The sequence below is a fragment of the Urocitellus parryii genome, chromosome 5 (assembly GCF_045843805.1).
Source record: "Urocitellus parryii isolate mUroPar1 chromosome 5, mUroPar1.hap1, whole genome shotgun sequence".
In the NCBI taxonomy this organism is placed as follows: domain Eukaryota; kingdom Metazoa; phylum Chordata; class Mammalia; order Rodentia; family Sciuridae; genus Urocitellus; species Urocitellus parryii.
Genome location: NC_135535.1, coordinates 109358488 through 109376029, shown reverse-complemented (window position 1 = coordinate 109376029; position 17542 = coordinate 109358488). Strand labels below are relative to the sequence as shown.

The 17542-nt window shown below is 41.1% G+C and overlaps 1 protein-coding gene across 1 annotated transcript in view; it reads left to right on the top strand.

Moving 5' to 3' along the window:
* Positions 1-231: 231 nt before the first annotated feature.
* Dyrk4 (dual specificity tyrosine phosphorylation regulated kinase 4) overlaps positions 232-17542 on the top strand; it is a 44811-nt gene continuing 27500 nt past the window's right edge. Inside the window, exons 1-2 of the mRNA XM_077799087.1 lie at positions 232-291; positions 1168-1260. Of these exons, the coding sequence (XP_077655213.1) occupies positions 232-291; positions 1168-1260 (153 nt within the window). The remainder of the gene's footprint in view (positions 292-1167; positions 1261-17542) is intronic.

Genomic DNA, 17542 nt, shown 5'->3' with positions numbered 1-17542 from the left:
CATCACTTATCAGTGAGAACATTCTGCCTTTGGTTTTGGGGGCTGGCTTATTTGATCTACCTCATTTTTTAAAAAAATGATTGCATCACATCCCATAAAATATATGTGTGCCATATTTTAAATTTCCCATCATTTAGAGATAAGTAAGTTCTAATTTTTACATATTTATGCTGCAATAAATATCCTGGTTTGTCTTTAGTCTTTGAATAGTTTCAACATGGTGACACCACCATGTTGATCATAGTGTCTGCAAGAGCTTCCCAGTGTGGAGTGAGTGATGTGCAGAAGACGGTATGATGTTTGCAATGGTCCCTGTTCTGCCCCTATTTCTTGTGTATTTTATTCCCTTAGCTCTTGATAGAGTTAGAGACTGTAAAGGGACTTCCAAGGGACACAGAGTGGAGATTCCACAACGTTTTGCTAATGTATAAGTGTCCCAGGAAACTTTGAAGGCTCACCATCCAGTTATATGAGTCACTACTCTAATTAGATTCCATGGTATTATACAAATTTTTCTGTTTCTTTCTGTGACATTTTTATTGGTGCTTTATAGTTTTACATAATGATGGGATCTGTTGTACATATTTATACATGCATACAATATAACTCTATAATTTGGCCAATATCACTCCCCTAGCACTTTCCTCATCCTGCCCCCATCTCCAAGTCTTTCCATCTTGCAGTCAGTTAATTAGTCATAGAATTGTGCTCTGCATGAAGAAGGTACAAAATGGCTGAATAAGATCCAGAGAAAAAGTTTCTACCAACCTTCCCCCTTTCTTTTGCTGTAGGCATTAATCTAACCCAGTAGCCCACTAGTGTATGCATATTGTAGAGGGGAATATTGTATTTGTGGCAATAGAATGGGGTTTCTTTTGTAGTTAACTAGGGGAAATGGTGTTTGCTGGGGGTCTTAAACTGCTAACCACGTGCTTTACTCCTCCTCCTTCCCTGGCTCCTGCCTCTCCCTCTGCCCTCCAAACCCTATCAGACCACTAGAAAGGGAGGCAAGAGGAAAAGCAGAGAGTCCAGTCCGCCCTTGCTTTTGTGTCTGCCCCCTTCTTTCCTTCAGGCCCGCCCTTCTTTCTTCTCTCTGGAGTGTGTGGACCATTACTTATATTTTATTTCTACTGCCAATTAATTTTTTTCTGCTCTCCTTCCTGCAAGACTCAGATGGACGATAAAAAGCCAAGGAAACCGAGTTTGACTTCCTTCCCAATTTTGAAAGCAAAAAAGAAGCAAAATTTCACCTCTGTGAAGGTAAGGATTCATGAATTTCAACTAGTGACAAGAGATATCATTGTGAAATCTTGGGACCTGGCAGTTGTTATGCCCAAGCACCTTTGAGGATAGTATAAGGGGAAGATATGAAGGCCCCAGCTGATTGGTGGAGGTCTGGGTGGGCTTGGAGGGAAAAGCAGCCAGACAGGGAAGATTTCATCTAGCAGGCAGCTTGCATTTGGGAGCCTCTGGATTAGTGACTTATCCACAGTACCTTTTATTCTTTTCCTCATACCTGCAACCATACCAGCAATGTCCTGCAATAATTCTGAACAAGTATTCAAGAACATTTCCAGAAAATGTGTTTCCCCTAACACAGAGGCCATCTCTTTTTACTCTGCCTCAACTAACTGAAGGCAGAGCACTGAAGGTAAGACCCTATGATGTAGTGAGTGTGATTACGGTCTATGAGATCAACGTCTATATTATATGTATTTTTAAATCTCACTCAGTCTGAATTCCTCAGGGTATTAAAAAGCTCCTTTTGTCTAGGATCTTTGTTCAGAATGTTTTGCAGCAAACTTTAGCCCAAAGCATCCAGCCTGCATTACTATCTGGGAGAGTCAGCCTTCAGCTGCCTACTGGGGCCTTCCTAGATCCTCTCACAGATCACAGACCATCTCCTTGAAATTATAACCCCAGGTCACTTTCTCCAGGTAGTGTTCCTGATTTAGTCATAGCTTTCTGTGCCTCAGAATTACAACTCCCAAGAATGGAGCAAAGCCAAGCCTATCATTCTACACCCCACCTCTGCCTTTACCACATGCAATAGCAAGAGTTTATTTTGCAATTTGTAGGTACAAATATTATTAGTATCTGAAACATATTTCTTTTGATGAAAATTACCTTAAAGTATTTGACACAGTAAATCTAAAGCAAAACATGATAATATAATAAATACAACATTCTATTAAATCTTAGAGTCTTACAACCTCAGAAGGAAGAAGTCATGATTTTACTTCAGCAAAATCTTCATGAGTTTTGCAACTTGCAATTTTTCTTTTTTCATTTTCTTCTTCTTTTGTCTTAAAAATCTGCTTAAACTCATTTATTGAGTGGTCAAATGACTCTCACATGAACCCTTAGAGACAGGTGCTTTTATTCTAATTTTGCAGGAGGGGAAACTGAGCAAGGTTAACTAGATCACTAAGTCTGGAGGACAGAATTCAAATCCATATATGTACCCACTCTGTTCTGTGCCTCTGATGAGTAGTACCAACTCTGCTAAATGTTGTTCTAAAAAGTTCTTTATGCATTTAAGTTAATTTTAAGGAAAGCAAATTTTCTGTAGCTATATGACAGGAATAAAAAATAAAAATACCACATGCACATCAACTCATTTATGTTGTATTTTACAATAACTACCAGCAAGTTCATAGTATCTTTTTTTCCTTTTTGGTACTAGGGATTGAACCCAGGAGGGCTCAACCACTGAACCACACCCCCAGTCCTTTATTTATTTATGAGACAAGTTCTCACTAAATTGCTTAGGGCCTCACTAAATAAATTGCTGAGGCTGGCTTTTAACTTGTGATCTTCCTGCCCCAGCCTCCTAAACCTCTGGGATTACAGGCATATGCCACCATGCCCAGCTCACAGTATCATTTTTAACTAGTATTTAAACTTGTAACTATGGTCTTTACATTGCTAAATATTCTGGTGGGATTTAAATAATTATCTTTTCACCATCAATTGGCATTCCCCAACGGATTTGTTATTCCTTTTTATTTAATAGGAATGAGTAAGGAAGTACAAACACATCAAGAACTGTCCTCTGCATGTGAAATTTTAAGTTTCAGTGGATACATATGACATTAATTGATGGATAAAAGTGAATCATATGAATAATAATCCCTTCACTTATGATAACACTGGAAATGAAGGGCTGTGAATCTTAGCATATCAATTGCCCCAACCCCGTGTTAAAAAAGTATTTTGAATATTTAAGCACATTAACCATAATTTCCATTTTCAGTATTTAATAGTATATATTATAAACAAAAATCATATTAATAATCAAATATTTAATTATTATTATTTTTTGCTATGCTAGGGGTTGAACCCAGGACCTTGTTCTGGGTGAGTACTGTACACTGAGCTACATCCCAGATTAAAATATTTTAAATATGTAACTTGGTAATAATTTAGCCAAGGGATTTAAAAAAAAATTGTTTTCATTTGTCCTGAAGACAATGGTGCAGTCCTCCATCTAGTTATAAGGGATTCGTTTCACAGTGCCCCCATTCGTTGACTGCAATGTGTAACATGACCACTAGAGAGCCGTCTTCCCTTTGGCTTCAAGGCTGGTAGAGATTCTCCATCTTTTCTGCTTAGCTGATGAGGATCAAAGAACTCTCACAGTGGTCCTCCATGCACTTTAGGATATGCTCTGTGTTATAGTTTATCCTAACTTCTGGGAGAAGCAGCAGGTACTCTCTCTGGACCTCGGGCCTCTCAGCTAGTAAGCTGGAGGACACTGACTTTCCTGCTTCTCTCTTCAAAGAAAGCAACATTGGCTTGCAGCTGATTTCTGGGATTGGAGGAGCTGTCAGGACTCCAAATATCAGGTTGGGTCATGCCAGGAGGAGAACCTGGGAGAAGGCCATGGGGAAGAGAGTGCTGTTAATTTAGGATATGACTCTTCAGCATCCCTGACAATTAAATAGGTGTGACAAAGTACATCCAGAAATGTGCTAAAGACACAATTTCTCTTTTCTGCATTGTGAGTGCAGGTACCTACCAAAGTACCTACTTTATTTCTTATTTTTCTTAAATCCTTTAAATCATTCAATTGCTGTCTTCACTTCTTTACACAGGCTTTCCTTTCCTACCCTTTTCAGTTACATGTTTATTGCTTGTCTCACCCTCCACAATAGGACTGCCCAACATGGTAGCCACTGGCCATATGAGGCTATGGAGCCCTTGGTGTGTGGCAGGTCCAGATGGAGATGTTCTGTGAATGTGAAATATACAGCAGATCTCGAAGACTTGGATGAGTGTAAAATAACTTATTAAATGTTATTTAAGAATTGGGTGAATTTTATAATGTATCAATTAATACCTTAAGGAATTTGTAAAAATAATTTTGGATCGATTCATATTAAACTAGTATCCTGAATATGTTAAGTAAGATATATCGTTAATTGCACCTGTCTCTTTTTTACTTTTTAACATGACTATTAGAAAAGTTGTGTTAGGTAGCCTGCATTATATTTATGGTGGAACATATGCTGTAAAAGGGACATTCCGTAACAGCAAAGGTATCCTTAGACTGGATCAGTACCGAATCCCCATAACTAGGATAGTACTGGCACAGACTAGCACTTGAAGTGTCCTTGTGGAATAAAACCCAGGAGTGTTTATTTATTTGCCCCTTTAAATACTTAGTGTCTACTTGTTTCAGACACTGTTTTAGGTGTTGGAGATACAGTCAAAAAGAAAACAGGTTAACAAATTATTATGGGGCTTAAAATTGAGATTCTTCGTAGGAAGGCCAGAGATTTTGGTGAAAATGTTGAGAATGGTAATGACTAGCTCTCATTTTCCTTCGTGGTTAGGGTTGCGATTGACAGTGTTTTTTTTTTTCCACCTTGGTTATATATTTAGAATCTCCCAATCAAGTTTTAAAGACTACTGAAATCAAAATTTTTAGGGATTATAGACATTTGTTAGTTATTTTCTATCATGTGTGGACAGATGTTCACTTTAACTCTAGCTGTGAGATCTCGATTAGGTCGTTAAGTCTCTGGCCATTTGTGAAACTGGAATAATTAGTCTTACATTCCCCGACTGCAGTGGTATTGGTGAGGTAAGAGAACATGAACTCTGGGGCTGGCAGATTTTAGAATATGCTTTCACTTTTCCTTCTCTCTTCATTTAACAGAACGGGGTTTTATGAGACAGGCTCCTAACTGAGTCTCACACAGTAGAGGAAGGTATCTGAGGGTCCTTCCCTCTGTCTCATTTCTGTCTCTTATCAGCAGTCCTTTTACAGAAAGCAGAACCAAAATGAAACACAGAAACCCAGTCCAACCATTTGGTATTACTAAGGAAAGAATGGAAATTACACTCAAAACTGAAGAGAGAAAAGAACACATTCCAGTTGCCAGAATTGTTTAGGTCTTTTTTGGAGGGGGGGAGCACACTAGCACACTATTATCTATGGTAGTGAATTCACCTTTCATTGCAAATGAAAGGTTCAGACTAGAAGAACTTGTAATGCTCATAAACTAAATTGTCAAACCATTTAAACTATAACCACATACAACCAATCTAGAGTTGGCATCTCAATGAAAGTTAGGCATGTACCATTATGTAATGTAATTTGGAATGGATCTGGAGCCTTGAAGGAGCACGATTATGCAGTTTCTTTCCATTCTCTCCCAGGGTCCCACTTTTCCTCCTGAGATCTACTCGGTAAGTACCAGTTTCTTTGTTTTGCATTCCCATTGCTGCTCTAATTTGGAGAGAGAAGAGAACAAATATTGGAGATTGCATTTCTTATTGTGGAAAGGATGCTTAAGTGAGCAGCTTAGGAGGGAGTTTCAGACTGATAAAATGAATCAGAAAAAAATAGCTACTTTTCACTCTAGAGTCCGTGAAAAATGGAGTATCTGTCCAACATGGGTGTTTAAGGAGATACTAGAAGAAAATCCCCACCCTACCCATATGGGTTTAGTTTTGTATATTTGCTCCTTTGAAAAATCTTGAGGTAGTTATCACCCCCGTTTTACAGAGAAAAGCAAGACCTCAAAGTCATCCTGGTAATAAAACCTGAAATCAGGATTCAGGTTTTCTTTTGCAATTCATGAATGCTTTTAAAAAATTGCTTCTCATTATTAATATATATAAAAGGACATTTAAGAAATATATGTGACACCCTTGTGTGTGCCCAACATGGAGTTGAAGAAGTCCCCTGAGTGTTCTTCCCCATTCAATCTCATCCTGATCCCTCTGAGCTAACCTCTATCTTGAATTTTACAACTATTATTCCGTTGCTTTCCTGTGATATTTCCAAGCCTTGCACAGTATATGTTGGTTAATTTTGCATGTTCTCATTTTTGATATACAGGAATCATACTGTTAAGTGTTTTGCTATGTGACTTTCATGCTCAGTCCTACACTAGCCTACCTGCCACTGCATGTGGCTGCCCTTGGATTGTCCAGGGCTCTATTGAGATGGATCATTACCTGTGCTTTGAATCTCAGATATTGTGAATAAATATCACCTTTGTTCTTGGGAACCTGATTATCTATCAGTTTAACTGCTCTGCCCTATTGCTTGGGCATGCTTATCTCATCAGTCATTGGACATTCTGTTTCTTCTTGTGTTTCTATTATTAAAAATAATTCTGCCATGAACGTTCTTGTGCATGTCTGCTGGTGCAAATGGGTAGCCATTTCTGGGTATTTACCTAGGCAGGGACTTGCTAGGTAATGAATATGTGAATGCTTGACTTTACCAGGTAATGACAAACTGTTTTCCAAAGCATTGGCATCAGTGCACTTTATCACCAGCAGGGCACACAAGTTTCAGTTGTTCCACATCCATTTTATTACTCTTCATTATGTGACTTTTTATCTTGCCAATTTTGTAGGTAAGTAACAATTTTTTATTGTATCTTAACTTGCATTTGAATGATTGTTATTAAGGAGACTAAACCCCCTTTCATATATTAACAGGCCATTTATATTTCCTCTTCTTTAAACTCTCTGTTTTTGTCTTTATGGTGTAAATATTTTTTCTATAGTGTTGTCTTTTTCCTGTTAATCTGTAGAATATTTAATATATTCTGTCTATTAATCCTTACCAATATCATATGCTGCAAATACCTTCATCTGGTTTGTTAGCTTGTCAGTTTTTATGTTCTTAATTTTTTAGAGTAGTTTTGGATTTATAGAAAAATTGAATAGAAGAGAGGAGAGTTCCCAGTTACTTCATCACCTTCCTTATTTTATCTTATTATTAATATCTTGCATTACTGGAAAGTTGTTACAACTTATCAACCTATATTGATGCATTATTAACTAATAATGATTGTTATGATTTGGATGTGAGGTGTTCCCCAAAAGCTCATGTGTGAGACAGTGCAAGAAGGCTCAAAGGAGAAATGATTGGGTTGTGAGACTCTTCACCCAATCAGTGATTTAATCTGCTGATAGGGATTAACTGGGTGGTAACTGAAGTGGTAGGGTGAGGCTAAAGGAGGCGGGGAATTAGGGTGTGGCCTTGGTGTATGTATTTGTACATGGAAGTGGAGTCTGTGCTTCTTGATCACCATGATGTGAACTGCTTCCCTCTGCCACACACTCTGCCATGATGTTCAGCCTCACCTCAAGCCCAGAGAAATGGAGCCAGCCTTCTATGGACTAAGACTTCTGAAATCATGAGCCCTCAAATAAATTCTTCCTCCTCTATAATTGTACTGGTCGGGTCCTTTAGTCACAGCCATGAAAAAGCTGACTAAAACGATGATTTACTTTTGGTTGCATCATTTGTGTTGCACATTCTATGGGTTTTGAAAAATATATATCATTAGGTACAAACCATCACAGCATGATACGGGATGATTTTACTGACTTAAAAATACCACATTCTCCACCTAGTCAATCCTGACCCCACCTCCCACTGTTACCGCTGTTGACCGGTGACGAGTTCTTGCTCCCCGATGTTGAAGAATAACACCAAAGAAGCACGCCGAGGCAAGGTCAGAGTAGAAATTAGAAATTTATTAAAGGACAGAAGAAAAGACTTCTCCCGGAGGAAGAAGGGGACCCAGAAGGTGGAATCCGTGGAAGTGCAGTTGTCTCCCCTTTTTATAGTTCTTTCAGTGATGGAATGTAGGTTGGAAGGCCCGAGGGGTGAGACACAGGTGGGCCAAAGAAGTAGTCTGAGCAGGAAGGACTTCATTATCACTTCTTGGTGATGGGCTATCTCCAAATCTGCTGGGGGCTATTCATTAATACTTCTTCCAGGCGGACTTTGGCCTAGGGCCTTTTCAGAACTTCATTAACATTCCATGAGTTGTCCTGTTTTCCCTGAGTCATTCCCAGCATGGCCTCCATTTTAGATTTCACTCGATATTAGACCCGATTTACCTAACTACACTGACTACCTAACTTTAAATCTGGCTTCACCACCAAAACCCTAGCAATCTCTCTTTTTGCTAACTCTATGATTCTGCCTTTTCCAGAGTATTCTGTAGTTGAAATCATACAGTCCTGCACCTTTTCAGATTGGCTTCTTTCATTTGGCAGTATGTCAGTAAGGCTCCTCAAAGTCTTTTTTTTTTTTTTTTTCACGTTAAATTTTTTTTTATTAGTTGTTCAAAACATTACAAAGCTCTTGACATATCATATTTCATACATTTGATTCAAGTGGATTATGAACTCCCATTTTTACCCCGTATACAGATTGCAGATTCACATCGGTTACACATCCACTGATTTACATATTGCCAAACTAGTGTATGTTGTATTCTGCTGCCTTTCCTATCCTCTACTATCCCCCCTCCCCTCCCCTCCCCTCCCATTTTCTTTCTCTACCCCATCTACTGTAATTCATTTCTCTCTCTTGTTTTTTTCCCTTTCCCCTCACTTCCTCTTATATGTAATTTTGTATAACAATGAGGGTCTCCTTCCATTTCCATGCAATTTCCCTTCTCTCTCCCTTTCCCTCCCCCCTCTCATCCCTATTTAATAGTGATCTTCTTCTCATGCTCTTCCTCCCTGTTCTGTTCTTTGTTACCCTCCTTATATCAAAGAAGACATTTGGCATTTGTTTTTTAGGGATTGGCTGGCTTCACTTAGCATAATCTGCTCTAATGCCATCCATTTCCCTGCAAATGCCATGGTTTTGACATTTTTTAGGGCTGAGTAATGCTCCATTGTGTATAAATGCCACATTTTTTTTTATCCATTCATCTATTGAAGGGCATCTAGGTTGGTTCCATAGTCTAGCTATTGTGAATTGTGCTGCTATGAAAATCGATGTAGCTGTATCCCTATAATACGCTCTTTTAAGGTCTTTGGGGAATAGATAGAGAAGGGGGATAGCTGGGTCAAATGGTGGTTCCATTCCCAGCTTTCCAAGGTATCTCCATACTGCTTTCCAAATTGGCTGCACCAATTTGCAGTCCCACCAGCAATGTACAAGTGTACCCTTTTCCCCACATCCTCGCCAGCACTTGTTGTTGTTTGACTTCATAATGGCTGCCAATCTTACTGGAGTGAGATGGTATCTTAGGGTGGTTTTGATTTGCATTTCTCTGACTGCTAGAGATGGTGAGCATTTTTTCATGTACTTGTTGATTGATTGTATGTCCTCCTCTGAGAAGTGTCTGTTCAGGTCCTTGGCCCATTTGTTGATTGAGTTGTTTGTTTTCTTATTGTTTAATTTTTTTAGTTCTTTGTAAACTCTGGATATTAGGGCTCTATCTGAAGTGTGAGGAGTAAAGATTTGTTCCCAGAATGTAGGCTCCCTATTTACCTCTCTTATTGTTTCTCTTGCTGAGAAAAAACTTTTTAGTTTGAGTAAGTCCCATTTGTTGATTCTTGTTATTAACTCTTGTGCTATGGGTGTCCTATTAAGGAATTTGGAGCCCAACCCCACAGTATGTAGATTAGAGGTTTGATAGCTCATTTCCTTTTTTCAGTGAATAATACAGCATTGCATTGGTATACCTGTTTATCCATTTACCTGTTAAAAAACATTATGGTTGCTTCCTATTTAGGGGGAAGTTAAGAATAAAGTCACTATGAACATTCAAGTGCAGGTTTTTATGTAAACAAGTTTTCAATTCATTTGGGCAAATATCAAGGAGCATGGTTGCTGGATCACATACTAACATATATTTGGCTTTGTAAGAAACTGTGTCAGACTGTCTTCCAAAATGACTGTACCATTTTTCCATCCCACCATCAGTGAATGAGAATTGCTCTTACACCTTCTTGCCAGCATTTGGTATTGTCAATGTTTTGGATTTTCAATATTGTTGTAGTTTGATTCTGAAATGTACTCCAGTGCCATCTGCATCCAGCACAGCCGGCTAACTCAAGGTCACTCAGGGGAAATTTCCAAGGCATTAGAAATAAAACACAGACATACAATTTACCTTTAAACCAAGTTCCAGGACGGGAGAGCGAGGAACTACAGGAGAGGCTGGCGAGAGAGCAAGCACGCTTTTATTAGGGAAATCTAAATTCTTAGGAAATCCAATCCAATGAAAGTCAAGGGGGGGGCAGGGTTACAAGGACAGGTGAGGTGATTGGATCCCTGGATATGTGGAGAGACACCACGCCCCTGCACGAAGACAGTCTCTAGAACCCTAGAAGACCCAGGCTAACCAGCAGTGTGCCCGCCACCGGATGCCACACCGCTCAGCAGGGGAGTAAGACCCAGTCACGTGCTAGATTGGTTTCCCAGACCCCAGAAGTTTTCGTGTTGAAGGCTTGGTCCCCAGCTGGTGGCGCAGCTGGGAGGTGGTGGAGACTTGGGGAGGTGGAGCCTAGATGGAGAAGGTGGATCACTGGGGCATATCCTTGACCTTATATCTTGTCCCAGTCCCACCCACCCCCTCCTGGCTGCTAAGAAGTAAGTGGCTTTGCTCTGCCACATCCTCCCCACCAGCCACGGTATTCTACCTTATCACAAGCCCAGAAACAATGGAGTTGCTCAAAGAAGCTGTGAGCTAGGGGCACTTTGAGCAGAAAAAATACACATGCATAGGATGGAATAAATCTCAATGAATGGAAACAGCCTCAGAAATCAACCTCTTTTTTTTTTTTTTAAGCCGGAGAGAGAGAATTTTTTAATATTTATTTTTTAGTTTTTGATGGACACAACATCTTTATTTATGTTTTTTTTTTAAATTTTATGTGATGCTGAGGATGGAACCCAGCGACCCACCCATGCTAGGCAAGCGCGCTACCGCTTGAGCCACATCCCCAGCCCCAGAAATCATCTTCTTTTATCTGCCTGCATGATGCACAAATCTACTTTATATTATAGGAAATTTAGTGTCTAATTTGTAGAAAAATGCTTCTTTCTAAGTGTTTCTGTTGTATTCTATATTCAGGTACTACTGGAATAAAAGCATGAACTTATTTTAATTTGAGACCTTTGGAGTGGAAGTAGTTTACAATCTCTTGTCCCCATGTTTCATGGTAGAATACAAAAGAGATCAGAAAAGATCACTGGGTGGCAGTATGACACAGTAAAAAGACACTTGAGGGCTTAGGCCATACATAGACTTAGGTTTGCTACCATTAGTTGTGTTATCTTGGACAAGTCATTTGGTTGACTTTAGCCTCTCTTTCTCCATCTGTAAAATGAGGTCATCATATTATGTATTCCAAAAGTTTGCTACCAGAATCATGGTTTTTCAAGTTCCATTAGTGGACTCCTGAATCAGCAGGTTGCACTAAGTGCATTGGAAAATGACTCCTGGTTTCTGGATTTCCAGGCTTGTCTCATGCCCATCACTCAAGGATGGCCAGGGTCTCCTCCTTCCACCTCTACCAGGGTCAGAGGCTGGTAGGTGGGCCTCCCAGAGGATATGGCATCAGTGAGATGAGAACCTGGTCCTCCCAAGTGGCAAGTCATGTTCACTGTGCTAATGGGTCTCCAGAGTCCAGCCTTGGCTGTGGGTGTAATCAGGAGGCAGCTCCTTCCTGTCTAGGCATCCTGGGCTTCCTTGTGCACCACAAAGGGGCTTTAAGGGTAGACTTTTGGCTAGAAGTAGCAGAGAGGGAGAAACCGTGATTTGCCGAAGGTCTGTGTTGGTGGTAACAGTTAAATCCCTTGGCTGGAGATTTTCTTCTTCCAGCTCTTTGCAAGGTCTGCTGGGCTAATCCTCTAACCTGTTTGCTCTGTAGAGAATCCCTAAAGGTTTTCTCTCCTGATCACCTGCCTCTCTCTGTTGATATATTTGTTTTGAACAATACATTTGAATACATTTGTTCTGACCTCTAGGAAAGGATTACAGAGTCTGTAAGGAGGAAGCCGTGAGTTGATATCACTGAACTTGAGCTTCACCTGTCCATCTAGCCACAACCAGGTACTAGGGATTTTTTTCTTTCTTTTAAATGAAGAGGAGGAAGAAACAAGGAGGAGCCAACTGAAAAAATAACCAGAAAAATAGCTTGTGAGGTTCGACTGAGGCTGGATTCTTCAATGGAGGTGTGCCTTTCTGAAAAGGCTGGGTGGTCTAGGGACAGGGGACCAGAGTGGCCTGATGCCTGCTAAGTATTCCTCTGCTTTCTCCCCCGAACTTTGCAGATGAGGACATCCAGGTCTCTGTCTAAGGTAATAAGATGAGGCAGTGAATCTTGAAATTCTGCTCTAACTAGTCCTAAATGGGGGGCCAGATCTGGTCACATTTAGCTTTCAAAGTGAAGAGGCAGGATGTATCCTGGAGCATGTGCATGTTGGGGTGGGGCCTGCTGCAATGAGAATGCAAACCAGGGAAGGGGGAAGGCAGAATGCCCAGGCAGAGGACATGGATGTGGGACAGGCAATTGGGGATTCCACCTTTCTGTGTTCCTCTTTCCTTCCCCCTGATGTGCAGGTTACATGATCAGGTCAGTGTGACCCGTAATGGGAATGTGCTCCTGCCTGGCTGGGTTCATGAACCATCTCTTTACTTCCCCAGCACCTAAAATATCATCCTTGAGTAGAGGTTCATTTATTTGGACAGATACTTCCTTTTCCTGGCATTCTTTTTGAAAACTTAGTGGCGTTTGAGATGGGATTCTTGTGTGTGAATTAAGCAATTAGGAAGCTTTCCTTCCGAAAATAAGTGCCAGGGAGCAGGAGAGCTCTGGTGGGAATGAAAGCCACTAGGAGAGCGAATGAAGCCACACTGGGAAACAGTGGGTGACCAACCAGAGAGAGTGGAAGTCAAAGCTCCGTTGACTCCTAGACTCCTTCGAGTTGTCTCAAGTCTTTCAGGACAAATACTAGGATGTCCGGCTCCTCCTCTTCTTTCTTTCCTTCAGGACATATTTAAGTGCCTACAAGCATGAGATACTGTGTTAGGCTTTGAGATCCTGAGCTGAGACCCAGGTCTTTTAGTAAAGAGTCTGACAGTCCAGCAGAAGAAGAGCTCAAGTGTGGCTAAATTCACCAAGTGAATGAAGGTGGCATGAAGTGGAGGAAGCTCTGCTCCATTCCCAGTAGAAATGGAGCAGGCGCAAATGTGTTGAGATGTGAAACAGCATGACTTTTGGAAACTGCAGACATTTCCAATGATGGGTGCTGAAAGGGTAGGGCAAGATCACGACAAGGGATGAGGCTGGGAGGATTTTGTTTCAGGACTTCTGCACCCTGAGAAGTCACAGGGAAATGTAGGTGAGGTAGTAACGTGGCCAATGCTCACATTTATTCCTAAGGCCACTCTGGCAGCTGCATAGAGGAAGGGCAGGAGAGGAGACCATGGAACTAGGGCACCGGTGGATACTAAGTCTGAAAGTGGTATCTTTATTCTCACACGATTATTCTATTCATAGCAAGAGAATCATAAGTGATAATTACAAGTTTGATAGAGCATTCTCACGCTTGTTCCTGCAAGGGAGAGGCTCATGATTATTGCAGTCAGCTTATGTTGATTAATGTGGATTTGCTGTGGAGGCCCTTCCCTGTGATCTCTTACAAAGAGGCAGTCTACAGCAGACCCTGCTCCCCAAGCAAGGAAGATGACACATAAAAATCCTACCCCGAAAGGCACCGTGGTGCATGTCTGAAATCCCAGAGGCTGGGAAGGCTGAGATAGGAGGATTGCGAGTTCAAAGTGATTCTCAGCAATGGCAAGGTGCTAAAGTGACTCAGTGAGATCTTCTCTCTAAATAAAATACAAAATAGGGATGGAATGTGGCTCAGTGGTTGAGTGCCCCTGAATTCAATCACTGGTACCAAAAAAAAGGAAAAAAAAAAAAGACCCTACCCCCATTGTGAGATGCTCAGCAAATCCAAATTGGTCTGAGAGAAGGCCCCAGCTCAATCCTGGCTTTTGTCATGATGGTATGGATACTGACACACAAGGTGACACCTGGGGGACCCCCATGTGAGCCATCCAGAGGGACTGACTGCTTTTGATGTTCCAGGATTGGCACATCATGTAGGGCCTAATGTTCATTGCCATAGAATCTTGTGGGAGGAGATAAAAATAATTCATAAAAAGAATGGCAGCTATTATGAATACAAACAACAATAAGTGTTGGTGAGGATGTGGGGGAAAAGGCACACTCATACATTGCTGGTGGGACTGCAAATTGATGCAGCCATTATGGAAAGCAGTATGGAGATTTCTTGGAAAATTAGGAATGGAACCACCATTTGACCTTGCTATCCCTCTCCTCGGTCTACACCCAAAGGACTTAAAAACAGCATATTACAGGGACACAGCCTGTATGTTTATAGCAGAACAATTCACAATACCTAAACTGTGGAACCAACCTAGATGCCCTTCAATAGATGAATGGATAAAATGTGGCATATATACACACTGGAATATAACTCAGCAATAAAAGAGAATAAAATCATGGCATTTGTAGGTACATGGATGGAGTTAGAGAAGATAATGCTAAGTGAAGTGAGCCAATCCCAAAAAACCAAATACTGAATGTTTTCTCTGATATAAGGAGGCTGATTCATAGTGGAGTAGGGAGGGGGAATAGACAAACTCTAGATAGGGCAGAGGGGTGGGAGGACAAGGGAGTGGGCATGGGGTAGAAATGATGGTGGAATGTGATGGACATTATTATCCAAAGTACATGTATGAAGACACAAATTGGTGTGAACATACTTTGTGTACAACCAGAGATATGAAAAATTGTGATCTATATGTGTAATAAGAATTGTAATGCATTCTACTGTCATATATAAATTTAAAAAAATAAAAAATAATTAGAAAGGCTACATAAACATCAATGGCATAACAGAAAACAAAGGGGATTCCATTAGAATGTGCTTCCCAAATCTGGCTGCATAGAACTCACTTGGGGAGCCTCTGGTCTCCACCACTAGGGAGTCAGGGCCATGTAATTTCTGTGCTTAACCTAGTGACTGACTGGCACATGGGCGAGCACAGTGAGTATGTTGAGAATGAATGCATCCCCAAGGTCCATCCTAACCCTGCGATTCCATGCATCCTTCTGGCTCAGAGAGGTAGAAGGGAGGTGTTTGCTGGAAAAATCCTTGAGGTAGGAAGAAGGACTCTTGATCACAGGAGCTGGTAACTAGATCAGTTTGGCAACTTTGCAGCTATTTTACATAAATGACAGGTGAGGGGTGGGGTGGGGAAGCTGGTTTCAATTTCCCACCTTTCTCCTAATTAGCTTTTAAATTGAACGCAGCTTCTATTTGAGAAAGGTGAGCTGGCTTTTGTAAAGCAGCAGATAGAATTTGCCACCTGCTATGGTTTAAGGTTTTGGCTGAGAAAACAAAATAAGTGTGAGAACCTAAGTGCCTGGCCTAGTGAGAACTAGCCAGCTAGCTCAGAAAACAGAGAGGAGAGAGGCGAGGAGGGGCCCTGGGTCAGGACAAGAAACTCTAGGCTTGGATCAGCCCCTTACTTGCATTTTCGTGTGGTGTCAGTCCCTGTGGGTCCATGACCTGGCTATGGGAAGCACAGATAGAGAAAACAGGGGAGCCCTCAAATTTAAATGAGGGCCTCTAGCGGGGAGAATCTTAACAACCCCAGCCAGCATCTCCTGTTCTATCCTCCCAGGTTCTCCCAGCCCAGGTCCTCTCTGTCCTCTTCTATAATCTAATCCACTCTATCTAGGCTCTCAGTTGCACAGAGTACCTCCTGCCCTATCATTGATTTGAACCTTTGATAATTACCTGTTGTAATACCTTTTGTTTTTATTTTTATTTTTCGGTACTGGGTATTGAACTCAGAGGAGTTTTATCACTGAGCCACATGACCCAGTCATTTTTTTTTAATCTTTTATTTTGAAACAGGGTCTTGCTGTATTGCTGGGGTTGGCCTTGAACTTGGGATCCTCCTGCCTCAGCCTCCAGAGTCCTCCAGAGCCACCATATCTGTCCCTTTTGTTTTTAAATAATAGGATTTTAAAATTATAAAAGCAGTGCATATTTATATAAAAGGTTTGGGAAATCAAGGAACTTTACAGTTGACTTCTGGCTGTTTTGGAAGCTTCTAAGAACAGCGATGCACACAGAGAAGTGGAAAAGGCTCTATCAGCTCCCTAGTGCCCTTTCTTATTTCCCTGAATCCAGCCACAGTTCATGGGCTGCACTGGAAGCCCCAGCTTTGCCATGTGCCCCTGTGAATAAAGTCTTTTTTACACAGGAGAGTTCAAATGTAGATACAGAGACTATTAAAGAGACTCCTGTTGCATTGACTTAGAAATCAGTGCAGGGCCAAAGGACAATGACACCAATATTCACTGTCTGAAAGAAAGGTGGCATTTTTCTATGAATATGGGAGATCACACCCTCTTCTTGCCATGGTAGAATGTAGTGTTGTGATGGGACATTGTGTGCCTCTTGGAGAAACTGCAGGAAACAGAATCATAATCTTGCACAACAACATATTGTTATCTGAGTATGGGAGATGGGGTGCAGAGATGTAGAAGCCACCCATCCTGGGGGTGGCTTGGTTAGACCTGGAGCAGCTGGAACCCCTGGCTGTGAGTTGCCTCTTATCTTGAAGCTCATTGCTGTACAAGTATTAAATTTTTCCTGTATGTGTCATGATGTGACAAAGGTTGGGAAGCATGGCTCTGTTCAATAGATTGAAGCTTTGGTTGTACGAGAGGAAAGATAAAGTTTGTGTTAGCAAGCTTTCTGTTATTATGACAAAACACCTGAAATAATCATATAAGGAGGAAAAGATTGATTTTGGCCTCAGAATTTCAGAGGATTTCAGTCCACGGTAGCTTGTCCCTTTTGCTTTGGGACTGTGGCAAGGCAGAACATCATAGCGGGGAGCATGTGTTAGAACAAAGCTTCTCGTCTCATGGCAGCTGGAACATTAAAGAGAGAAACAGAAGGAAGCCAGGTTATGAAAGGTTCCAACTCCCAGGAGTGCCTTAGGCTAGAGACTAAACCTTCAACACAAGGGCCTTTGGAGGACACTGAAAATCCAAACCAAAGAAAGCTCTTAAGACATACATCCGGAAGTCACTTGAATAACTCTTACAAACTGATAGGACTTTGTAGATTACATCTTGCCCAGACTCCCGTTCCATGCACATTTTGCACAGATGATCATCAGGTGGATTCCACCTAATGGGA